Source organism: Cibotium barometz, chromosome 17, assembly GCF_041138505.1.
Source record: "Cibotium barometz isolate CiBa-2024 chromosome 17, ASM4113850v1, whole genome shotgun sequence".
In the NCBI taxonomy this organism is placed as follows: domain Eukaryota; kingdom Viridiplantae; phylum Streptophyta; class Polypodiopsida; order Cyatheales; family Cibotiaceae; genus Cibotium; species Cibotium barometz.
The window spans coordinates 35223668-35249965 of record NC_141062.1 but is presented as its reverse complement, the minus strand read 5'-3'; the positions used below and the strand labels follow the sequence as shown (position 1 = coordinate 35249965).

The window sequence follows — 26298 nt, the reverse complement described above, 5'->3', positions numbered from 1 at the left end:
GTAACATACAATCTAGGCATTGAAACCATTGCGGTGATAAATTATCACATATTAGTAAGGTGAAATGTCCCCTCAACATGAAACTTGTCAAGCTATGGTTTGCAATCCCATAAGGAAACCTTGTCCTACTTTGTGTTCACCATCATAAGTAGTTGCCCCAACTCTGTAAATGCTCAAGAGTTGGTTGCCCTGGTTGGGGGAATACCTAGTTGCACCAGACTGATCGCTTCGGCATGGTTATCCCCAAGAGAGCATGTCCCTTGGTTTATTTAACAACAACTTTAGAATATATTACCAATCTTGTCACAATCTTGCATCCACATTTCAAGTAGCAATCCAGGCAACAAACATTCTCACATGAGATAGATAATCTTTTCTATTTTCTTAAAGAAAAAATCCCTAGTTAAATGCATTAGACAATCCCTTCTCTTAATAAAAAACTTCTAGGGTTTGGTCCCACTTACACCAAGGTGGAGGCCCAATAATCACGGTTATGGGCGAGGTGAGCCGGTCCTCCACTTCCTTTGGAGACATTTGCAGCTATCATTATTTGAGGTTCCATTGTAACCTCATCACGGCTAGCTACCCTTGGGTGCCCATGTCCTCCACATTTTGCACACGCTCCACAAGCCATTATCCCCTAGTTGGTGGGCCTTTGCTTGCCAAGAAGTAACTTACTCCTTTTTGCGTATACTGGCAATGCTTAACTAGTCACTCATTTACTCAAAACAGAACATGTACATAGCGAGACCATAGTTTGATGTGATTGGGCTAGGATGATACTTAGGAAGTATAAGATATGGAAAGCATGCCTAAATAATGTGGAGCCACAAGAGGAGAAGGGAAGATCATATTGGTATGCTTGTTACTTGGGTTCTGAATTCTAGTTTGGGATGTACTTAAACCTGAGATTACAAGCTCTTAAGGTATATTAGTGGTGATAGTAATATAGATGAACTCAAAGAAAGAGTAGGATTAGGAGGATTATCATGGAATTAGGAGGGAGTACAATAATTATCATGGGAGGAGGATTACCAAGAGGGTGAGTGAGGGAGAGGGAGAGAGATTGCATGAAACAGGGAGAGAGCTAGCGATGGAGGGGAAGTGTAGGTGGTGAGGTAGTGGAGAATAGGGTGAGAGAGTATAGGTTAATGAGAGGATGGGTGAGCTGGCTAGGGAGATAGTGAGGGAATGAGAGGGGGGTGAGGGATTATGGGTTGAAGAGAGGGTGAGGGTTGGCAAGGGAGAGTAACAAGGGTGGTGAGGGGGTTGGCTGGCAAGAGAATAACCAGGGGAAAGAGAGAGGTGGTGAGTGATGGCGTGAGGGAGAGTAATGAGGGTGGTGAGGGGGTTGGCTAGTGAGAGAGTAACGAAGGGCAAGTGAGAGGGGGTGAGCAAATATGGGTTGAGGGAAGTGTGAGTAAAGGTGGCAAGGGGGTTGATTGGTGAATGAGTGGTGAGGGGGTTGGTTGGTGAGTGAGTGGTGAGGGGGTTGCTGGCGAGGGAGAGAGACTGGTGAGGGCCTACGAGAGTGGAAGAGGGGGAGTGAAGGAAGCCAGAGAGGGGTTACTATTGAGAGGTGAGAGTAGGGTGGCTTTATAGGGGAAAGAGGGGGGGACCTGGAGCAGTGTGCATGAGATAGAAGGAGTGAGCACTGGCACTAATGTGTAAGGAGATGAAAAAATGCAACAGGGCTAGCCGATGGGGAGGAGAAGACAAGGACAGTCTATGCGATAGCATGGGCTGGCTAGTGGAGGATAAAAAAAAAGAAGAAAGAAAATCCTACTAGTGCTACATCAAAGAGAGGAGAAGAAGATCAATGCCACGTCGAGGAGAGAGAGATGTAGGGGAGGTGCGATCGACAGTGTTGGGTCGCTGCCTCCCTTTAAAAAAAGAAGAAGATAGAAGGGGGTTCCCACGCGAGTTAACAATAAAATTTTACATCCTTCCCCCCTTTAAAAATTTGAGATATCCTCATCTTGAAAATAGGTAGGGAAAATCTTGATACAACTTAGGCTCATCTTCCTAGCCGGTAACATCTTCTACTAGGAAGTCTTTCCATTGAACTGAATGTTCCCTAATGAATCTTCAAAGTTCTTTGGGATGGCATAACAATTTCCTCATCATCTAGAATATGGTCAGGACTAGATACTTATTCTTTCAAAAGGCTTACATGAAATACATTATGGACTTTTAGATGAGGGGGTACCAATAGCTCATATGCTTGGTCATTGATTCTTTTGGTGATGACATAAGATCCACAATAGTAAGGGCTCGACTTTTTGTAGTTTCCTAAAGATATAAAGCTTCTTTTTAGATGTACCCTTAGAAAGATCATATCTCCTTCTTTGAATAATCGTTGAGTTCTTCTGGCGTTAGCATAATGCTTTTGTCTATCTTGGGCCAGCCTTGGTCTCCTTCTAGATAGCTTTTATTTGTTGATCCATGTCATCGAGAATTTGTTTAGAGGCTTCTATTCTATTCATTGGATCAAACTAGTTTAATGGTGTTTTACAATCTTGACCATATAAAGCCTTGAAAGGGGACATACCTATACTCATGTGATAGGCGCTGAGTTATAGGCAAATTCTACCAACGGTACGTAATGAAGCCAAAGCTTTGGCTTGCGATTGCAATAAGCCCAGAGTACGTCTTCAATGACTTGATTTACCCTTTCAATCTGACCATCTAATTCTAGATGATAGGCTGTGCTAAAGTTTAATTGAGTTCCAATCCCCTCAAAAAAAGCGGTTTAAAACCGAGAAGTAAATTTTGTATCTCTGTCCACCAGTGAGACAATCCTTTTTAGTATCCCATGTAGTTTGAAAATCTCTTCGATGAATATTCTTGCAATGTCAATTGCCTTGTAGGTATTTTTGAGATTAAATGGGCTACTTTTATCAATATGTCCACCTTGATAGAGTCATATCCCCCCTGCACAAAAGGAAGACTTGTGACAAAATCCATACTTATACATTCCCACCACCATGATAGAGTTATATCCCCTTGCACAAAAGGAAGACCTGTGACAAAATCCATACTGATACATTCCCACTTCATTTGAGGAATGTCTAGTGGGTGTAGCTTGCCTCGCATCTTTACCCTTTTAGCCTTGTTCCTGTGATGACAAGCTAAGCATTGTGTGACATACCTGAGTATATCTTTCCTTAATCCCGGCCAAAAGAAACTCCTTTGTAGAATATTGTTAGTGTATATATCTTGCATGAGCCTGTTGAATGTTGCTAGTGTATTAGCCAACCCAAATGACATCACGGCGGTGTCTTAATAATGCCCATATCTGGAGTTTAATGCTATCTTTGGGATGTCTTCTTCCTTGACCCTAATCTAATAGTAACCAGACTTCAAATCAATGTTTGTGAAGACTTGGGCTCTATGAAGTTGATCTAGAAGTTTGTTAATCCTAGGGATTGGATACTTATTCTTAATAGTGAGTTGATTTAAGCTCCTATAGTCAATGAATAACCACAAGGTTCCATCCATCTTCTTCAAAAATAGGACTGGGGCTCCCTAAGGTGATACACTTGGCCTGATGAACCCTTGCTCTGACATCAATCAGAGTTGTTACTTGAGTTTTATTGACTCTAGAACCGACATTTTATATGCCCTTTTTATCCACAGGTTGTGCTTCATCTCGTGGTCAATTTTGCTTTGTGGAGACATCTAGGTAAGTTCCTCCAGGAAGAGATCTTTATAGTCTTATAGCCAATCGAATTCACTCCCTACAATATCTTTCTCTACCTTGTTGAGATTTACTACGAATTCCCTTTGATTATTCTTGAGACCCTTTAGTAACTTACTACCCTTTACTAGCTATAAGTTGGGTCTTCTAGTCACCCTGAAGTTGCTTCTTCATTTTTGATATCCTTGAATAAGATTTCTTCACTCTCATAGTGGATGGCAACCCTCTTTGCTTTTCACCAATCCATTCCAAGAATACCATCATAAAAACCTAGGGGCATCACATGGAAGTAGCAGTTGGCTTATATACCATCAAGACAAACTCTATATCCCCGATGGTATGGTGGAAAATTACTTCCTTGCCACTAGTTAGATTGATGACCATTTTCCTGGATGGTCTTTGATTAAGACTTAATTATCTGTTGCACTTTGGTGAAAGAAATGAATGAGTACTTCCAAAATCAATCAACAATTTAGAATGTTTACCATGAGGAGATGCTCGTGTTTGGATCACTGAAAATTGCCAATTTTCACCTTGGTGCTCTACTGCAGCATGAACCCGGACTCTAGCCTCCTTTTTGTCTTCAAGGGTTTCTTCTTCAGCTTAGATCATAGCTACTCTTCCTCTTCCAAGACCTCGTCCATGATATCCACCTTTGGGGCCTTGAACTTCATTTCTTACTTGATTGGGATGTTGAATGGAATCAACTCTTCCCTTAGGATTATTTTGTGGCTTCTTGGGAAAGTTTGCAGGAGGTAATTTTGACAGGTTAAGAGCCTTGGGTGGATTAGGAGGTTATTTTTTTGGGCCGAGCATTTGGCGGTGAGAGTTTTTCATTTTGGCGAGCTTTTGTGGTGCCAAGATTTTGCTGACGTGGACTTGAGGTGATGAGGTGGTAAGAGCATGTCCATGTCAGCAATACATATAACATCAACATGATGGTCATGCATGCGATCATATACCATCATGTATGCCCATGATATGCCATGCATGTTGTATGTATGGGATCGGTTGAATGGCTATGGGATGGGTTGTTTATGAGATGGATGAACTGTATGTGTGCAAGATGGGTTGTATGGCCATGGGATGGGATGTTTATGAGCTATATGGGTTATATGTATGCGCGAGGACCTGTATAGGCACCAAATAGGCTATATGTGTACAGGATGGGATGTATGGATGTATGGGTTCTTTGTGATCTAGATTGTAGATGGGTTGTATATGCATGGGATGGGTTGTTTGTGATTCTAGATGGGCTGTGTGGCCCCCATGAGATGGGTTGTTTGTGAGCTAGATGGTTGTATGTATATGGGAGGGCTTGTATGGGCCACCAGTCAGGCTATATGTGTGCGGGATGGGATGTATGGATGTGGGATAGGTTGTTTGTGATCTAGATGGTAGATGGGATGCATGCGCACGAGATGGGTTATTTGTGATGGGTTGTATGTATACGAGATGGGTTATTTGTGATGGGTTGTATGTATATGAGAGGGCCTATATGGGCACCAAATAGACTGTATGTGTGCTTGATGGGATGTATGGATGCAGGATGGGTTATTTGTAATCTAGATGGGTTATATGTGCATGGGATGGGTTATTTGTAATCTAGATGGGTTATATGTGCATGGGATGGGCTGAATGGCCATGACATGAGTTGTTTGTGAGTTAAAAGGGCTAAATGTGTGTGGGAGGGGCTATATGGGCACAAGATGGGATGCATGTGTGCGAGATGGACTGTATAGGTTGAATGTGACCAGTATATGAGTTGTACGTGTGCACGACGAGCTGCATGTGAGTGTGATGTTGCATGTGTGCATGGGATGGGCTATATATGTGTGAGATGGCCATAGGACATGTTTAGATTGGTTGTATGTATATGAGAGAGGTTGTATGGCCACTGGATAGGTTGCATATGAGCGGTATAAGTTGTGTGTGTGCAAGATGGGTTGTGTGTGAGCATGATGGACTACATGTGTGCGTGGGATGGACTGTATATGTGTGTAAGATGGGATGGGCTATTTTTGAGCTGGATGGGCTGGTTTATGATCTAAACGATAGATGACGGGATGGGTTGTTTATGATTCTAGATGGGTTATATGTGCACAAGATTGGGTTGTTTGTGAGATGGATGGGTTGTATGTATATGGGAGGGCCTATATGGGCACCAAATAGGCTGTGTGTGTGCATGATGGGATGTATGGATCTGGGATGAGTTTTTTGTAATCTAGATGGGTTATATAGGCAATGCATAGGTTGCAGGTGACTGGGTATGAGTTGTATGTGTGCACGATGGGCTGCATGTAAGTGTGATGTTGCATGTGTGCATGGGATATGCTATATATGTGTGCATGAGATGGGCTATATCTGTGTGAGATGGCTATAGGACATGTTTGGATTGGTTGTATGTGTGTGGGAGGCATTGTATGGGCACCGAATAGGTTTCATATGAGCCGTATAAGTTATATGTGTGCAAGACGGCGGGCTGCATGTGAGCGCGATAGACTACATGTGTGTGTGGGATGGAATGTATATATGTGCATATACGTGAGATGGGATGTATGCCAATGGGATGGGTTGTTTTTGAGTTGGATGGGCTCTTTGTTGTCCATGCTTAGATTGGTTTGAGAATGGGTTCTCCAACTTGGAGAACACTTATTGCTAGAACGGGGAGAGGTATGGCCATGCTTGCCATGGGTCCACATAACACTTAGATTAGTCTCAGAATGGGTTGTCTAACTTGGAGTACACTTATTGTTAGAATAGAGAGAGGTATGGCCATGCTTTCAAGGGCTATCCACCACTGAATGTGAAGGCATGCCAATGCCAAGAATAAGTTGCCAATAAGGCTCCAATTGGGCTATCCATGGTCGTAATGGTATTCTATTTGCGCAGGTCAAGAATCCATCTTGTTTGGGGACCCATCTAAGGGGGCAATGGTAGGCCAAAGAGGTGGGAAAGCCAAAGGGAGTATAAGAGAAAGAGAGAGATGAGAGTACGAGAGAGAGAGAGAGAGAGAGAGAGAGAGAGAGAGAGAGAGAGAGAGAGAGAGAGAGAGAGAGAGAGAGAGAGAGAGAGAGTCTCGAAAAAACGTAAGAGGGAGAGGGAAATTCACGTAAATAGGGACCCACATTTTTTTACTGGAGTGGATTAATTAGTTGTTTATTTTTATTTATTTATTGGTTAAGGTTTGCATGGTATAGTGGTTTAGTTTATTGATGCTTGCTTTTGTTAACAGATCCAGAATCATCTTTCTTTTTTAGTGTTTTGAACAATTGTCCCATTTCATAGTATTTGGTCTTGTTACATCGCAATACTCTCTCTCTCTCTCTCTCTCTCTCTCTCTCTCTCTCTCTCAGTGCATGATCCCTTGGCTAAAGAATGGGACATTCATGCTCTCTCTCTCTCTCTAGGAAAATGGGTAGATCTTGGCATGGCCAAGGGAGGCACATAATTACTTTGGGTGGCATAAATTTCTCTCTCTATCTCTCTCTCTACACATCATAAATTTCTATATCCCTCTCTCTCGACAAAATGTTCCTAATTCTCTCTCTCTCTACAAAATGTTCCTAATTCGCTTTCTACACGATTGAGTTACTATCTCCTTTGCAAGCCTCAATTCAACATTCCGAGAGAGAGAGAGAGAGAGAGAGAGAGAGAGAGAGAGAGAGAGAGAGAGAGAGAGAGAGAGAGAGAGAGAGAGAGAGAGAGAGGGGAACCCCCCTCTCTCGTTCTCTCCCTCGATATTACAAGAGAGATTAAAAGTAAAAAAGGTATAATTATGTATTAAAAGTAAAAATGTATTAAATTATATGAGAGATATTAAAAGAAAAAAACTATTAAATTACATAAGAGAGATATAAAAAACTGTTAGGATCTTATGACACTTGGAGAAGAATTACTCAAACTTAAACACAAAAATTAATAGAACATAGACTTTGCATAAATTGAATACAAAAACCTTACGTAAACAAAATAGCATAAACCATGAAAGCTTGAAAATAGAGAAGAGGTCACCGTGGGTTCAATCTCCCTTGGTGAGTGTGGCCCATCGTAGTGCTCACCCATATCAAAATATATTGATATTTTCTTTTATAAAAAGATACTCCAAAAATAAAGCCTAATAGCTTTTTGAGTCTTCGAGCATACAAGCTCCTTCAAAAAATATAGCAAGCCTAGTTATAGAGTCTTGGGCCTACCAAAAGTATAAAATACTAGTTGGTATGTATAAAGGTTTGAGACTAAGTCCTTCCAAAAATATAAATGCCAAATATGAAAACCTAAGAGGTGATCGCATGTCTTCCAAGATATCTCATTGTGGTCCAACACATGTTCCATCCGTGAGTGACTAATACATAGTCTGCCACTCGATCATCACCTACACCAAAATAATATTAGTTAGTGCACACAAACGATTAAACACATTAATCCTGACTATATTACTAGCGCACACAGCTGAGTAAACATATTAATCCTAGAAAATGATATAAATAAAAGGCGCATCTCATACATAAATACTAACCTAATCTACATACTTCACATATGGAATTAAAATAATGGCATCATCCACATTCCTATGTGAAAACAATGATCACACGGGCATCCCCACTTGACCATAGAGTTCATGACTAACATTCCCTTTTGATCAAGTTATAATTAACCTTAAATGCATTTTTTGGTAAGAACGAAAAAACCTTTTTGGCATCCATTTAGCATCTTCAATAGGATGGTTCTTGAAGGTCACAAGATACTTGACAAAAGTGTTGCTAGTACGTGTAGTGGTGATCTCATGGTCAATAATAAACTCAGGTTCCAAAATGGTTAACTTCTCGAGTAATCCTTCATTGATCTTGGTTAATAGATTACTACCAAGCATAGTTAGACCATCACCAAAAGGCTAAGACATTACTTAATACCTCATGCAGTTAATTATAAAACCAACCAATGTGTTCAAGTAATCGGACATGAATTCGTTTGGATTAATATGTATATAATCATCATTTGATAGCAATCTAGCATCGATTAGTTTAATCTTATGCTTCTTCAAGAATTCCAATACCACTCTTATGCCTTCTTTAGCATCCTTCACCATTCCAAAAGTTTTCCTGGACATGTAATAAGGCTTGTGAGTGAGGTTTATCATCTCCACCAATAAACCACATCTGCTTTTTCCTGTCTTTGTCCGATGTGCATGTTATTTAATATTCTTTGGCCTTCCCCTCTAGTGGGCCGAATTCTGCTTTGAGGTCGTCATCCTCAGCAGGCTTGATCGCCACCTCTCCCTCTATCGGTAGACGAAACACCTCAACCACATATAAGGAACTGAATTCCCTCCTCTCGTGAGGGCAGAGTAATAATGTTGGATTTCTAGAGCTATTCCAACTACCCTCTTATTGCTCTGAAATTGTGCTGGAGCTCCTTCAAGAGAGCAGCTCTATGAATTGCTTTAGACCCATCTTCTCCAGCCATTCTACATGTTTATCTACCTCCTCGTAGAGGGTGGACAATAGATATTTGAATTCCACCATCTTGTTAGACAAGAGATAGCTAGGGCTTAGAGAAACAAGGCAAGGATGATAGCAAAGTTTAGCAAAGAGAGTGTAGGAAGTACACTGAAGCAGAGGGCTTTTGCACAATAGTGACATGCAAATTAGGCATTCAATTGAGAAAGTCCAGCAATTTCTAGCCATTATCATTGTGCATGCCTCCCATTGGTACAGCCATAACTGCGTGATATCTCCATGATTCTCCCTAATCCTTTTCAAATTATGTCTATGAGTGCCTATTCCATGAGATGCAAGTGTCATTTATGGCCGGGTTGTGGTGGGGCGAAAGTGACGTAACGCCTTTCCCTTTCTATCCATGCATCCTTTTGGGGCGACAACAACAATTTTCCCACCACCTCCATGCAGTTGCCAGTTGGCTCCTCGCTCTCTGTGCACACTGAGATCATATTTACACAGACAGTTTCTATTTTTAGATTTTGTTCTTTTCCATTTTCTCTCTCTCTAGAATCTTGTCCCACTTCCAATTCTTGATCCTGACTGGACTTGACTTCTATTTCTTGGATATTCTCTGGATCTGGATGTGATTTTCTTGCTTGGGTCCCTTCCTAATTTGGCATCCTTCCATGATAAGGCTTCACCCTATATCCGTTCACTAGTTTCTTTAACCTTTCACCATCCAAGCTTGCCAATTCAAAGGTTCCCATTCCCATTTTCTTGACAATTTTGAATGGGCCTATCCATCTCATCTTCAACTTTCCTAGGTGAGGTCCCATTCTTGATGAGATTAGCAAGACTGTGTCTCCTTCCTTGAAGATTTTGAACTTTGTATTTCTGTCCACCTAGAGCTTTCTTCTTTTCTTCACAATCCTGAGGCTTTGTGTGAGGAAATCCATGGGCACTAGTGCTTCCAGTCCATACACCATGCAGAATGGCATAAGACCTATTGCATTTTTGTAAGCTGTTCTGAATTCCCATAATGTTGAACGTAGCTTCGTGTCCCAATTTGTCCTATTTTCATTTACCATCTTGCCTAGAAGTCCTTTCAAGATTTTATTGGTGGATCAGCCTAACCATTTGCCTATGGGTAGTAGACTGATAATTTCTTATGTATGATCATATATTGCTTTGTCAGCTTCTTAATCACTTCATTGAGGAAGTGGCTTCCTTGCTGACTCTCTCTATGGGGTATCCAAATCTTGTCACCCGTGATAATTTTGTACATAAACTTTGCAACCACTGATGATACCTTACAGTCTTTCAAAGCCTTAGCTTCTACCCATTTTGGGCAATAATGTGTGGTCACTAGTATGTATATGTTCCTTGTTCTTTGAGCTACTAGCTTGAATGAAACTACAAAGTCTAGACCCCATTTCTGGAATAGCTCTGGCAGTATCGGGGTGTGGGGCATTCTGTTTCAATCGTTTGGTTGCCCTAGCCTCTAGTACATGTCACATTCCTTTGCAAACTTGTGTGCATATTTCAATGCTATCGGTCACCACAATCCTGCCTGAAACACTTTTCATCTTGTGACCTCTCTGGAAAAATGGCCTCCACTTATTCCTTAATGTGCTTCTTCCAGCACAGCTTGATGTGCATGCTAAGGGGGGCACCTTCTTAGAATCTAGTCAATGTCCATCTTGTACAATTGTCTTGCCACTACCATGAATGACTTGCTTTGGAGAGTCAGCTTTTTCCTCTAATCTCTGGCCATATACTCCAAAAAAGACAAGTCAGAGAGGAATTCTAGCATCTCATCATGCTAGCTAGGTCTCTCTCCATCTATGATGAAGAGGTGAGCATCTGGGAAGTCATCCTTCACCCCATCTGGTGTTTCTCCTTACTCTAGTGTGGATAGGAAATCTTCAAATTTCTTGATCAAGTAGATCATCCCCAATGATTCCTTTCCTATGGTGGTGGAATAGTTCATCTCTGGCTTTGACAACCTTTTGCTTGTATAGTAGACCGGTCGGAACCAGCCTTCATGTGACTCTTGCATCAAAGCACTTCCAATGGGGCAAAATCAGAAGCATCCACAAATACATGAAACACCAGATCAAAATTTGGCTGTTGAAGAATTGATGGCGATGATAGTAGCCATCTCAGCTTCGAGAATGCCTCCTGAAAGGATCCTAACAAAAAAATATTTTGCATCCTTCACGATCATACTGTACAAGGGTATTGCCTAGGAACCTCATGAATCTACTATGCCATTTGATCAGTCCCAAGAATCTGGCTAGCTCCTTAGAAATCTTGGATGGCTGCAACTTTACAATGATCTTGCCTTTTGCCAGATCTACTACAAGTACCTTCTTTTTTTCCCTTCAGATTGTAATCATGTTCGTATCCCAGTTGTGCTTGATTCTTCCACTTCTGAGCCATGGTCTTCCCAGTAGCATGGGGTATGCACCTGCAATCTCAATCATCTTCAAGACTATAAATACGGTAGTGAACATGCATTCTACCACCTCAATTTGTTCTCTCTTGAGGATGATTCCAACTGGATGGACTCTTCTCTGATTAGCCATCCGGATCTGGAACAGAGCAGGTTGCATATCTGTAATTCCTAGCCATCCGGATCTGGAATAGAGCAGGCTACATATCTGTAATTCCTAGCTTCTTGGCTAGGCTGTTTGATATTATATTAACTCATGATCCTCCATCTAGGATGACCCTTGACACCATCTCCCCTCCAATTTTTATGGTCACTTCTGGAACGGCTGTGTCATAGTCGTGGATTGTTTCCACATTCTTGCACTTTGTGAACGGATTCTCCATTTCCTGCACGGGCATCTATGCCAATATTTCACTTCACACTATGGCCTGTAATTGGGAACCAGATTAAACATTCGATCCAATGTGATGTTCAACTTCATCTTGCTGAGATCCTCCCACAGGTCGTATTCCTCCACGGGGTTAGTGCTCCTCACCTTGTCACTAGGCATACTCTGGCCATATTCCTCCACGGGGTTACTGCTCCTCACCTTGTCACTAGGCATACTCTGGCCTCTGTACACTTTTCCTTCTTTTTCCTTTGCTTCTGTTTCTTTTTCTTGACCATCCCTTGTTAGTTTTCCTATCCGAAAAAGCTCCAGATTTCTTTCCATTCCATTTTGTAGGACGCTTCTACTGCTCTAGGCTATAATGGGCTCCAGTTAGTACTTCGGCATCCTTTCTTTAGTTGTCTTAACATTGCATAGCGGCTTCTTGCCTACTGCAGTCTCTTTCCTCTCCTTGACTAGGCTAGTCTTGTCTGGATTTGTGTCATCATGCTCACTCAGGAGTGGGCTTTCTTGCATTGCCCACACCATTCCTTGTGCACTCTACACAAGCTTGGTGATTTGCTGTCGGGCCCTCTACTGCCCTGCCCACTATTCTAGCTTTTGCTTCAGTTCTAGCTCAGAATTCTTGCCTGTTATCATCTTGAAAAGTCCTTGGGATCTTGTCACAACCATCACTACTAGTTTGCCTCTCTTTGTGGCCTTACCTCTTGTAGTTCATACTGATGACGTTGTTATATGGGGAAGTCATTTTGTCTATGCCTTAGGGCATTACAATAGTAACATGTCAGCCTGATTCCCCTCTGTCCAAATCTTCCACCTCCTCTTCCATTGGGTTTGTTGTTTTGAGTCCTGGTGACAACTTGGTTGACAGGACTACTCCTAGCCTTCATAGTATGCTTGGCAGTGTTCATTTAGGTATATTCTATGTGTTTGAGCAATTAGGGATAGTGCATGAGGGTAATATTGAGTTTACTGAGGTGAGATCTCATAGGAGACATGTGATTATGGATCTAGAGAGGTTCACATTTGATTTAGATATTTTCTTGGATCCATTATTGATGGAGATAGACCCTACTTATGAGCATTAATTTAGTGACCTTGTAGATTTTAGGGTTAGGGATTTTATGGATGATGACTCCATTTATCTCTCATGTGTGGATACATTGTCAACTCCTTGGTGAGATGATGACGTTTATGACGATCCTATTAATCATTCTCTTATCTTGGAGGATCATGCACACATAGAGAGATTTGCACATGAGGATGTGATGCATAGTTCAGGTCATACATATACATAAATGGATATAGAGTGTCATGCCTCAGATGTTTCGAGTTGTGCCAGCATTAATTCTTATTTGGCTTTACATGATGCTGACTATGAGCTATGTACATTTGGTTCCTCTGATTGTCGACATGATCCTATGTTTTACAGAGCCACGACATTTACTTTTGGGTGCATCATTTGCCATTTGTAGTGTTATTATATGGCTCGACATTCAGATGCACCTATGGCATATCCTAGTCTTGGCTTGCACGATGGTCCTTTTGTGCTAGGACATTTTGACATTTCATCCCACAAGTTTCAACCATGCGGATGTCTTCAGTGTTGGACTCACATTATGACTGTGTGGATGTGTTAGTTATTGTTCTTCCCTTCAACACATGAGGATTTGGGGCTAGCATCATCATCTACGTTGGTCTTGCATATTTACCCTCTGATCTAGGTGGGTGAAGGACCATTCTTTTGAAGTTTGGATGCTCCGGATTTCCCTTCGATCTAGGCGATTGCATGAGTAGCTTTATCATCACACGAGCAATGGGAGTATGTTATTCTTTCCATTTGTCCCTGAGGTTCATATGACTTCTTGGTTATGCTTTGGACTTGGAGGATGTATCGTTAGCTTCATCATCAACTTTGTACTACATTCCTTTCCATTTGATCCACGAGGGGTCATATGCCTTTATGTCGACATTCACATTTAGTTTTGGATGTGATATTTGGCTTTTGTATATAGCATTTGTATGTATCTTTTGTGCACAACCACCCTTCGATTTTAAGGACGAAATCATTGTACGAGGGGATGGTTTGTACTGAAGCAATTATATATGCACATGCACATGTAAGGGTATGGGTCTAGGTATATGGACCTTGGGTCCCTTGAGCATAGATTTGGGGCATGGGATTATTGATTAGCCAGTGTAAAATGGCCACACACTATATAAGTGACCTTGGTCTAGGCTATTGTACCTTTTATCACTTTACCAATTGATATAGACATCTTGTCTTCTTGGAGCTTATGCCCAAGCTTCCATGGCCTCAGTGTGGCTATTGCCTTATGATAGTGACCTACACTCATGCCTACTCCATGCCTTGACTAGATCCATCCCCCATATCTCAGCTTGGTCATGCTTCCTTTCTTGTAATATATTTATGTTAATTTATCTCAAAACAAGAAATTTAAAAAATCCTTCTGTTGTAATCTCATGCTATTTCATATATTCTCGTGCTAAATCAATGACTTTAGAATGATTAACTTTGTATGCAAAAGACCCTAAGAAAACATTAGCCTATGGAAGCATTGTCTATGGAATCAAGTCTTGGAAATGATCCTAAGAAAGGGAGATTCTTGAGAAGACCTTGCCAGGTTATGTTACGGCTGGAGGAATTCAATTTGTTCTCATCATATTTTTAACTAGAGAGTTGTGATGTCTCATCAAGCTTGCAATGGTTTACTCTACTTCAAGGGTAGTGCCTGGTGGCTAAGTATATGTGTTGGTACTAGACATTGTAGGGCTTCAAATGTTGGTACTACATGGAGTGTTCATGCTTGTGAGATAGATAAAAATCGACAGAAATGACTCTTAGGATTTATTAACATTTGTGTTGAGTGGATGTGAGACATTATAGGCATCCTTTGATCATCATGATGGTACAAGAGTATTTGAGCTCATTGGTGCATACTGTCCTGGTCTAAGGATCATGGTTGTGGTGTAAGGAGATTTATGGTGACCCTGATGTGTTACTTAGACCTTTGTTATGTGATGTGGCTATATAATAAATACATGGTTGAAAAGGACAGTGTGATGTATGTTTTCTTTTGTAAGGACTATCTTTATAAAGGAGTGTGTATGTGAACTCATGTTTTTTGTAAGTGATGTGTGTATCTGAACTCATGTTTTTTGTAAGTGGTGCATGTGAGTAAAGTGGCAATTTTAAGTATGGGTGTGCGAGTTCACACTGCCTCCTTAGGTCCATTGGAGGGCGGAAGGCTAGACTCATGGGAGGGCGAAAGGCTAGACTCATGGGATTGGATGGGGCTAGGTCAATGTAGAAAATGATTAGACACTAGAAAGTGGGTAGCCAAGTGGACCCAAGAAGGGGGTACTTTCCAAAATGAAACAAATATATGTCTTTTAGAATAAGAAAAACCTAGGATGAGCAGTCTAGTTAGCAAATCATGAATAAGGATTGATGTATTGCCTTTATAATCAAGGAGTAAGGACATCTTGTTGAGCCCAGAGTTGCTGCTCGATGTGATCTACTTGTGAGAATTATAAAGGTAGTACACTTGGAGGAATCATTCACCTTTCTTATGTGAGGATTATTCTAGTTAGACTAAAAGGAATTGATGGGATAGCCAAGTGTTAGTACATTATAATATAAGGCCCCAAGTGAATTACTCTACTCTTAGTGTGATTTTGTTGCTATGAATAGAGGGGTAAGGGTCTCACAGCTGGTACCAAAGCTAAGGTAGGTTTAGATGTGAGATTACAATTATTAGATGTATTTTTATGATGCACTACATGAAATCAAGACGTATAGTACTTTACTAGGTTTCTCTTTTAAATGGAGCATTAGTTACCAGACCTTATCTACCTGGAGCCCCCTAGCTATCTTAGGTGGACAACATGATAGCTGCTAGGTTTGAGCATCTCCTCTCTTTGGCTTATTACACTAATCGAGTCACCCTAGCTTGACATTATGAGAGACTTTATTTCTCGACCACTACTTCCACGTTCGAGCATCTCCTTTCTTCAGCTCATTGCATGATTGGAGTCACCCTAGCTTGACCTTATGAGAGACTTTATTTCTTGACCATTGCTAATTAGAGGTAAAGATGGTACTCAAGATTGTGGATTATGGCTACTTGTAACAAGGATGAGAGTCTATCATAGAGAACATTACCCTTGTAATGATCCTTATTTGACTGAATGTTGTAAGAGGCATAGTTCTTTATAGACCATTTTTGAAGATATCTCAAGGTTCATAGACTTATAAATAGGACTCTTAGTGCTACAATCCTTGACATATGATCTCAACAGATAGTTGAGCCTTTGATCAAGTGTATTATGACATGCTCCTTTTTTGGATGTATCATCACTCTATGATGAGAGCTAGATTTGGTCGTTGATGAACATCCTTTGATGTATTTAAATAAAACTAGAATAAAATATATGTTATCTTGTTTTCTATTTAAATCTTGTCTTCCATTTTGAGTAATGCTGTGTAAAATTAAAAATGTAGTATGACCTAGGTCTTATCTTCTTCCTTTGGAAGGAGAAGAAATCCTGGTTACTTTTGAGAATCTATCTAGTGACAGAGTGATGGCTGTAAATTTTTATCTTGATTGTAGAGAAATTCATTTCAAACAACTTTATCAATCTTTATTTTATGTGGCATCGTCATAACAATGAAGATGAACAAAAGTTTATTGTAGTAATAGACATAGATTATCTTCTATTCTATGCTTCAAACCTAATCTTAGCCAACGATTATGGAAAGTTTATATTTTTTGTATATGAATACAGACTTCATGGTAGAAGTCTTTTTACCTAGATGAGTATTTAGGTAGGCTAAATCATCTAAGTCTGTATCTTCCTCACTACTAATAGTTTGTAATTATAGGGCAATATTGTCAATTTTAGCCTTTTGGATCCGAGGATTCAAATTTTTTCCCTAGCCATGTAATAATTTTTTTAAAAGGAAATAAAAACATATTTTCTTATTATGTAATAATTTCCAAGCTTTTGATTTAAGAAAAGTCTTTTATTTCAAAAGAATCATTAGTGAGGACATCAAGCTCATAAATAATAAACTCAAAATGGAGCCTTTGGATAATGATGTTCAAGAGGCACTCCATAGATCTCAGCCAAGACCCTTTCGAGGTGAAGGCAACAACCTAAGGTGGACATACCCTATGGGTGAGTATTTTAATATTACAAGATATAATGATAGAAGATGGCTCCAAGTTAAAGATTACTAGTATGGCCATAAGCAGTTAGAGGAATTATCTTGAATCCAACCATCTTAATTAGGACCAGCTGAGATGGGAGGACATGAAACTACCTTTATCAGAGATTTTATCCCCCTAGGTTTCAAGAAGAAAAGATGAATGAGTTCTTAGAGTTATCCTAGGCTAGCAAACCTATCAAGACGTATCATCAGTCTTATGTGAGCCTTGTTAGATACAATCCAGCAATGAATGATGAGACTCTTATCCATCTATTTATTAGAAGATTAGATCCTCCTTTGGACAAAAGATTGGTGAAGAGCGAAAAACCCTCATCTATAGTAGTTGAAGCAGTTAGAATGGTTGAGGATTTTTCCCAAGACTTTCCCAAAGAGACGGCCCAACAAAATTACTTTTTTCCCCCTCCCTCGAAGAGAGATCCTTCAAATTCCTGTACGCCCAAGTCTAAGAGGAATAAGGGTCATGATCAAAGCCAAGTGTCTAAAGCTAGTGGACCTAGAGGTCAAGACTCTTCCCCAAATGCCAATAGATCTGCAATTTTGGATTAGAAGTTTTGGGCTAAAAAAGGAGCATAAGTGCTTTAGATATTAGCAAGACATTTCATGTATGATTGCTTCAATGCTCTAGTTAATGTCACCTATCCATCTCCCTTTATTCCAAGAGCTCATTTTTAGAGGCCTATGGTCTCAACCTAGAGTAATCAGGGACTTCCCCCTAAAAGAGACCAATTCTAACCTAATCAATTGCTTCTAATGCTAAGCCAATGACGATGATAGAGCGACTTGGAAGGAGAAGAGAGAGGCATAATCCACTAGGGGGTAAGAACAATAGTTTTCTATGATTCAGGCCCCTACCAATTTCCAAGGTAAATATTTTAACCTTTTGGTTGATTCAACATACACTTGTTCTTTTATTTTGCCACGACGCATGTGTAAGTTAGTAATCAACCAAAAGCAATGTAAACCAATGCAAGTGGAAAAGTTCTTTTCATGTGCCGCCATGAGTTCAATTTTCCTTGGATGGGAACCCAACTGAATGTAAGTTTAGAGTCTTTCCCTTTGGTATATGTATGATGGAATTTTTTGTATGGATTAGCTCACGTAAAACCAAGCATTGCAATATTCATTGTCACAAAGGAACCATTTCCTTCTAAGATCTCACGAGAACAAGGCATAAAGAATTGGAGTACCTAGAACTCCTGCCCTACAACTTGTAAAGACATCAAAGTTACTGAAGAGACTCAGAAAGAAGCAAGCGATTTATATTGTGAAGCTCAATTTTGTAGGCAAAGAGTCAATAGATACAAAGGAATCAGAATGGTTAAGTGAGTATGTTGACATACTTCCTATAGATTTGACTAAAATACCCCCGACTCATGAGGTTGATCATGAGATAGAATTAATTCCTCGAGCCCAACCAAGTGCAAAAAGAGCTTATAAGATAGTTGTTCCAAAAGCAATTTAGCTCAAAGAGCAATTGAGGCAGCTTTTGGAGCAAAGTTTTGTTCGTTTTTTTCCAAAAGAAAAAGGATGGGACTCTTAGATTATGCGTTGATTATCTGTGATCTTGAGTTACTTGCAATAGTGCATGCCCTGAAGCTTTGGTGACACTATCTTCTCAGGTAGAAGTTTACTTTGGTTACAGATCATAAGAGTTTAAAGTGGATTTTCACCTAGAATGATCTTAACATAAGGTAAAGAAGAAAACCCTTAAAGAGTTTGATTTTAAGATCAAGTACAAATCAAGAAAGGAGAATGTAGTGGTAGATATATTTAGCATGAACTACTCGATTACATTATTTTCTACCCACTGAGATCAAGGAGAAGATTTCGGATAAAAAATTTATGCATGTTATTGCATTGCTTAAGCAAGAGAGTAAGACTTCTCAAGATGTTAAGAAAGTTTAAGGATCTAGAGTTGAAGAGAATTCCTATACTTCAGTAATCTGTTGTGTGTTGAGAAGAATTTTAAATGAATCTCATCACAAATTCATTTGAGTCGACACTCGAGCAAGGATAAGTGCTTAAGACTTTCCGGCTCTCTACAAGGGTAAGTGCTTAAGACCTTCCGCCTCTCTACAAGCATCATGGAAATGTCCCTTAACTTTTCTATATAGATATACATAGACAATCATACTAAGGGGCCATGCCATGACATGTGATCTTGCCTTTATTAAATGTCATGACTTAAAAGGTACAATTTTGAAAAACCTTAAACATATTCCAACAAGGTGCTTTGATATTGATGAAGTTGTGCATGAACTAAGTATGATCTCTCAAAATCTAGTTAATAATGGCCTTATAATTGTCAATAATAACATGCTTATTGACTACTTCATGAGATTTAAAAGATTTATTTCATTAGATCTTAGCTCCATCAAGTAACGACATGAAATCCCTCCCCCTCATGATGATGAAAACATGCTTATTCATCAACAATGCAGCCTTGTCATGACATGTGAGCTTGACTTTATTGAATATCATAATTTAAAAGCTACAATCTTAAAAAACCTCAATCATATTCCAACAAGGTGTTTCAATATTGATGAAGTCATGCATGAACTAAGTATGCTCTCTTAGAAGCTAGTTAATGATGGCCTTATACTTGTCAATGATAACATGTTGATTGACAAGTTTATAAGATTGCAGAGCTTTGTTTCATTAGAGATTGGCTCCCTCAAGTAATGACATGAAATCCCTCCCCCTCATGGCAAAATGTCTAAATATATCAATTATCTCAAAAAACATTTCTCATTACTAGGATTGATAAAGCCCTAAAGAACCCCTTGTTACTAATCAAGCACGATTTCACTTTAAGAGCTGATAGAACTAACACCTTGGAGCATATGAAAAAGGGATTTTTAAACTTGTACCACCCACCTTTTTTGATGCTAATACACCACTTCATCTCCTTATGACCATCTAAACAAAAGAGCTACTTGTTGACTTTACTTTTTAGATACAATGGGAAGATGGGTAATTTTCTTTGGACTCATACCACTTTGTTATTGATGGATCTATCAATCCTTGATGATGAACTCTACATCCACAAATATGTCAAGTCCACAAATATGTCAAGTCAAAAAAGTTTCCTTTTAAAGTCTACAAATTTATCCATAGAGGGAGCAACCATCCCTCCTCACACAAACTAAACCAATACTTTATTACCACAGTAACCTTCATGATGCTACCCTATTATGTAAAATAATGGCTTTGATAGAGCTATACTATGGAGGTTGATTAGGTAGAACTATTTACAAAATATTCTGTAAATATTTTATAAAATAAGGGCTTTGATAGAGCTATACTATGGAGGTTGATTATGTAGAACTATCTTTTTTGGTTATATTATCACAAATTAAACCAATACTTTATTTCTACAATAACCCTCATGATGCTACCCTATCCATTAAAAACCTCCTACAAATATTTTGTAAATAATGGCTTTGATAGAGCTAGACTATGAAGGTTGAGTAGGTAGAACTATCTTTCATGGTGTTCTTGTTGATATGCAGGTTATTTTGAGAGTCTTATACATTGGGCACACTAGGGGTCCCATATAATAGGCCTACTGCCCCTGCCATTTTGTATGGATGGACCCCCACTTATGTATAGGATTGTTTGGTAGGAGGGTTCTTCCCACAAACTTCCTTGGGTCTTATGTGCATTATAAGGCACAATGAACCAAAATAAATAAGAGTGCTTCTCGAGTATTTTTCATATGGATGACTATCCTTTATTGACCAAACCTTAAGGTACCTTTTTCAAAAGACATTCCACTTCCAAACACTATAAAGCTTATTAAATCTAAGCGCCGAGATTTCAACTTGGGGTTTGAGGAGAAATAGCTACAATACCATATGCAATGGTGATGAAAAGAGTTGAGATGTCATCCAAAGTTGGCATGAAGGTTCTTGAGGGGGTTCATGGTTATTGACCATAGAAGTAGAGTGGAAAAGATTTTGAACTCGGAATTTTCAATGTGTAAACTCTAAGGTGCAAGCCACTAGGCCAACATGAACACATGTAGGTACACTTTTTTTTTTGGGAAGGAGAAACACACATACTCTTCCACCCTTTGTAGAGTGAGAGGGATGGGTGGTCAGGACTCGGAATCCAACCCACCTGGGAGGAGAAGGGTGCCGCGCCCTGCCTTTTAGTCACCTGGCTATTGTCCCCACCCTCTACGTTTAGTCACTCGGAATCGAACCCGCATCTTGGGAGGAGAAGGGGGTGCCGCGGCCTGCCTTTTAGTCACTTGGCTATTGTCCCCACCCTCTACGTTTAGTCACTTGGAATCGAACCCGCATCTTGGGAGGAGAAGGGTGCTGCAGCTTGCCTGGCTGTTGTCCCCACCCTGTACGTTTAGTCACTCGAAACTAAGGAGAAGGGTGATTGTTTTCCCCACCCTTGGTGACATGGCCCGCCTTTTAGTAACGTGGCTATTGTCCCCACCCTCTACGTTTAATCACTTGGGATCGAACCCGCATCCTAGGAGGAGATAAGTGTTTTTGCCCCCGCGGCGTGCCTTTTAGTATTGTCCACATGGCACACCCTCCATGTTTAGTCATTGGAATCTAACCCGCATCCTTACCATGGCCCGTCTTTTAATCACCTATGGTTAGTCACTAGTGGCTACGCGTCAAAAACAGCACTATGTCAGTGTTTTTGCGCCCTCGTTTCACCCTTGAGATGGTCATCAGATGCTCTTCTTAACGAGAAGAATCTATACTCTTGGTAGAAAGCATGGCAGCCAATTGAATTGCCTTACAGACCATGGCAGCCAACTGTTTGGCATTGCCTGGGTGAGCAGAGATTGTCGAACCCAAGCGCCTGATCATGAGAGGGTTATTAGCCATTGTGGTCCTGGCAACCTAGAGCATATACATGGGGGCATGCCTGTGCACAGCACACATGGGTGTATGCATGTACAAAGCGCATTCTCATGGAATTACGCAATCTCTTCACATGTCAAAAGTGGGCAGGCCAAACAGGCCATCGATGCATATAAGAGGATGCTGCAGGAGAGTGCCCTTCCTGATAAGGTTACTTATATTACCCTTCTCTCTGCGTGTACTGGCGCAGTCGTCCTAGTTCATGGCAAGCAATTGCACTCCCTTATTCTAGGGAGTGACCTGCACTCAGATATCATGCTGGAGAATGCGCTCATCAGCATGTATGGCCGGTGTGACAGCCTCGAGTGCTCAAGGACGGCGTTTTACAGTGTCCGCGAGAGGAATGTGGTTTCTTGGAATTCTATCATTGCTGTGCATGCCCAACATGGGCAAGGGCAGCAGGCCCTCCAACTTTTTGACCAAATGAAACAGGAAGGAATAATGGGAAACAACATCACCTTTGTTAGCACTCTTCATGCATGTTCAAGCCGGGCTGCCTTGGGAGTAGGCATGCAGGTGCATGCCTGCATCGCCGCATGGGATTTGGTAGCAGACATTGTCGTAAATACTGCCCTGGTCAGCATGTATGGTAAATGTGATCGCATCGAGAATGCAGAGAGGCTGTTTGAAGTAATGCCTGAGCGAAACACAATCTCTTGGAACACGATGATTGCAGCTTATGCTCAACAAGGGGAAGGGAGACGGGCCTTTTCACTGTTTCATCAGATGCAGAAGGAAAGCATGTTGCCCACCGATGTCACCTTTTTGAGCATCATTTCTGCATCTTCAAGTCATGAAGATCTACGTGAAGGAAAGCAGATACATGCTCGGGTTGTGAGGCGAATGTCTGATTTGAACATCAGTATTGGAAACGCCCTTATTAACATGTACCGTAGATGTGGCAGCTTGATGGATGCACAGAAGGCATTCGATGTGATGCCTGAGCATGACTTGGTGTCATGGAATGCTATGGTAGCTACTTATGTACAGTATAATCAGGCAGATGAGGTTTTTCAGTTGTTTGCCCACATGCAGCTTGAAGGAGCAATGCCAAATAAGACTACTTTTTCCAGCATTCTCTCTGCATGTGCTTTGAAGACAGCTCTTGATGAAGGGATACGACTGCATGCCCTGGTCATGATCAGTAGCTTTCACTCAGATCTTTTGGTTGGCAATGCCCTTGTCAGCATGTATGGAAAGTGTGGCAGCCTAGACAAGGCACAGCAAGTGTTTGACAAGATGCATGAACGCAATACAGTTTCATGGAATGCCATGCTTGATGCATATGCACTGCATGGTGAGGCCAAGAACGTCCTTCAACTCTATGAACTTATGAGATTGGACCAAATTTTGCCAGATATTATTAGTTTCACCAGCATCTTGTCCGGGTGTAGCCGTTTTGGCCTCGTTGACGAGGCTCGTAATTTTCTTGTCTCGATGAATCGAGACTATGGTTTGGTGCCAACTCGAGATCATTTTAATTGTGTCATTGACGTTCTTGGGAGAGCTGGGAAGTTGGACGAGGCAGAGGATATGCTTAACAACATGCCTGTTCCACACTGTGTAGTGTCAATGAGGACATTGCTGGGTGCCTGCAGATATCAGAGTGATCTGGAACGGGGAGAACGTGCTGCAAAGCATGTATTTGTGTTGGATCCAGAAAACACTGCCCCATACACAATTTTGACAAACTTATATGGAGTGATTGATCAAGGTTCCTATGAAGATGAGGTTGTAAGATGACAAGCCTTTGTCAAGAAGAAAAGATACACGCATTATGTTTGTTTTGCCTACGACCAGGCATCAGCAAGCTACAAGCCTCATGCTGCGCAGCCGACTTGTGAGTGCCTTAATAACTGTCATGATTATCAGTTTCAGGTGGGTTTTTGGTTGCAGTATTTGTGACACATCACTCTTGTAGTATTTGAGATGTTCCATAGTGCTGAAATCACATCATAGTAAACTATGCTGCATGAAAGCTGATGTCTTATTTTTGTGTGCAATTGCAGATGATTTAGTTGGGAAGACAAAGCTGAACTCTCACTTCATTAACCTTGTAGGTGAATGTTCTTGACCTTCCAAGGAGTGGATGTGTTTTTTAAAAAAAAAAAACAAGATTCTTGTCCTGGTAAGAAAGAGTGTATCTGGATGAAAACAGGTATCAACACTCAAAAAGAGAGAAGGCCTGGAAATCAAGATGGGTGGCTCCCTCAATGGCTGCCCCCTTTCAGTGGGAAACTACATATTGGGGGGAGAGGGATGAGCCACACCTGAGGCTCCCAAATGCACAAAGTAGCTGACCGTCTCTCCTGCCTAGCTTTGGACCTGACACAAAGGTGCCCCCAATGGCAGCATAGAGTGTGGATGAGATCAGTCCATATGGAGCAGATGGACTTGGTAGGAGGGATCTCCTCTGCTCTCACTGCCCATGAAGCTGGCTGTACCCGTATGTGCTGCATGGAACAATTTTGTGCTTCTAGAAATTGATTTGAAGGCTGCACATGTCATTTGAGAGCTGTCAAAAAACCCAAAGGTTTACCTTTGGGCTGTTTGTCCTATTTCCTCCTCTACGTGGAACTGTCTACATGCAGCCCAGTCTTCATGTTCATTGCTTGGAGATGAAGTTAATTGACAAGTTTGGGATTTTCTATCTTGGTATGCTGGTTGCCTGATGAAGGTTGCAAATTTAGCATGGAGGAAACCAAAATTCTGGACGACAACAGTCCAATGATTCGCAGTAGCAGCAATCATACACAGGTAAGTGGAGAACCTACAGCAGGTTGTGTGACCGAGGTTGCAAATTTGGCATTGGTTAAAGCTTTGGAGAACCTATTGGCAGGTTGCCGGTAGCAAAAATTTTAAAGAACCTATGAGGCAAGCCACTTGGTAGAGAAAGCATTGGAAAACCTATTGGGTAGGTTGCCCGATAGGGAGAGTGTTGGAGACACGACGGGCATGTGGCCTAGTAGAGGATTCTACATTGACCAGATTTGAAATATCTTGGGAATCCAATTCTGCTGTAGGAAATTCTCCACATACACGTGAAGTGACACCTACGGGTATTCAGGATGCATCTCCCAAAGCCGGGCATCAAGGAATAGTCTCGAACAGGTGTGCAGCCACCATCAAGGGGAGCAGCCGGATGAGGGCCATCAGTTGGGCAGGCACAGGTAGTGGTCTTAGGTCGTGGGCAGTCCTCTCAGCATGCTGACAGCTCCATATGCAAGCCGAACAGCACCAATGTGCATATATATATGTGCCCAAGCAATTTTTCAAATTCATCTGCATTTCTCAGTACTAGTCTATCTAAAGAGCATCTCTCTTAGAGCGTGGGCTAGCCAGGAGGTCTTCAACAGTGTTTGGGATGTGATTTGACCTCTTCATTTCTGAGTGGGACTCCCATGAACTAGAATCGCAAGTAAAAGACAGTCATCTTTTGTACTAAAAGTACAGCTGCAAGTCTCTTTTCTTGTACATAATACAGATCAATAGTTTAGGACTCTTGTGTGTGGTGTATGTGTGATTCCGCCCTCTGTTGGAAATTATTTCATCCCCAGATGGACTTTCCCATGCACATTCATGCTTGTATCTGGCTCCATATGAAGCCTTGCATATGCATCCAAGCACTACATATTTTTTTGTCTATTTTTAGGCATTATTTCAGATTTTTATGCATTGTCGGCTAGTCCTCTAATTTGCTACTGGCCGACCAGCTCCTCTCCCACCTATATAAAGGTGGCTAGGCTTAGCCTCTTTATCATCTATCTTTTCAGTTTCTGCAGTGATAGGCAGCATCTATGGGACCTCCCTCATGCTACTCCACATGATGTACTACCATTTCTAGTGATATTCAGTAGTGATCTTCTTTTCTCCTTTATGCTTGTTGTCCATACACAGTGCCGCCCAGTTCTTGCAGCATTTCTTTGTGGGTATCATTGCATAGTACCCATTCTTTCATGGTATCAAAGCGGGTAACATCTACAAGGACCTGCGTTTTTTCCCCATGCTGCTATTGACTGTTTACAGCATGTAGGATCTGTTCACTGCTGCATTTTTTCATCAGTAATCTGCATTTTCTCCTGTGGAGCTGTGTTTTCACTTGGGATTGCCTCAAGTGCTGCATTTTTCTTCCTACAGTGCTGCTTTACAGCCTTTACCACTGGAGAGT

At 41.0% G+C, this 26298-nt stretch overlaps 1 protein-coding gene across 5 annotated transcripts; it reads left to right on the top strand.

The window, feature by feature from the left end:
- The first annotated feature begins 21911 nt into the window (after window positions 1-21911).
- LOC147629927 (pentatricopeptide repeat-containing protein At2g13600-like) lies at window positions 21912-26001 on the top strand. 5 transcript variants are annotated; one of them, XM_086811457.1, is made up of 3 exons: window positions 21918-23970; window positions 24140-24186; window positions 24289-26001. In XM_086811457.1, the coding sequence occupies exon 1, from the start codon at window positions 21939-21941 to the stop codon at window positions 23871-23873; it is 1935 nt and encodes a 644-aa protein (XP_086667583.1). In that variant the 5' UTR covers window positions 21918-21938; the 3' UTR covers window positions 23874-23970; window positions 24140-24186; window positions 24289-26001. The 5 variants fall into 5 exon arrangements, with proteins under 5 accessions (XP_086667579.1, XP_086667583.1, XP_086667582.1 ...); XM_086811456.1 differs by having other exon boundaries at window positions 21918-24008; XM_086811453.1 differs by having other exon boundaries at window positions 21912-24008; window positions 24140-26001.
- Window positions 26002-26298: the final 297 nt, after the last annotated feature.

Excerpts from the sequence above, each read along its gene's own strand:
- LOC147629927 (XM_086811453.1), top strand. The coding sequence starts at position 21,939 with ATGCTCTTCTTAACGAGAAGAATCTATACTCTTGGTAGAAAGCATGGC.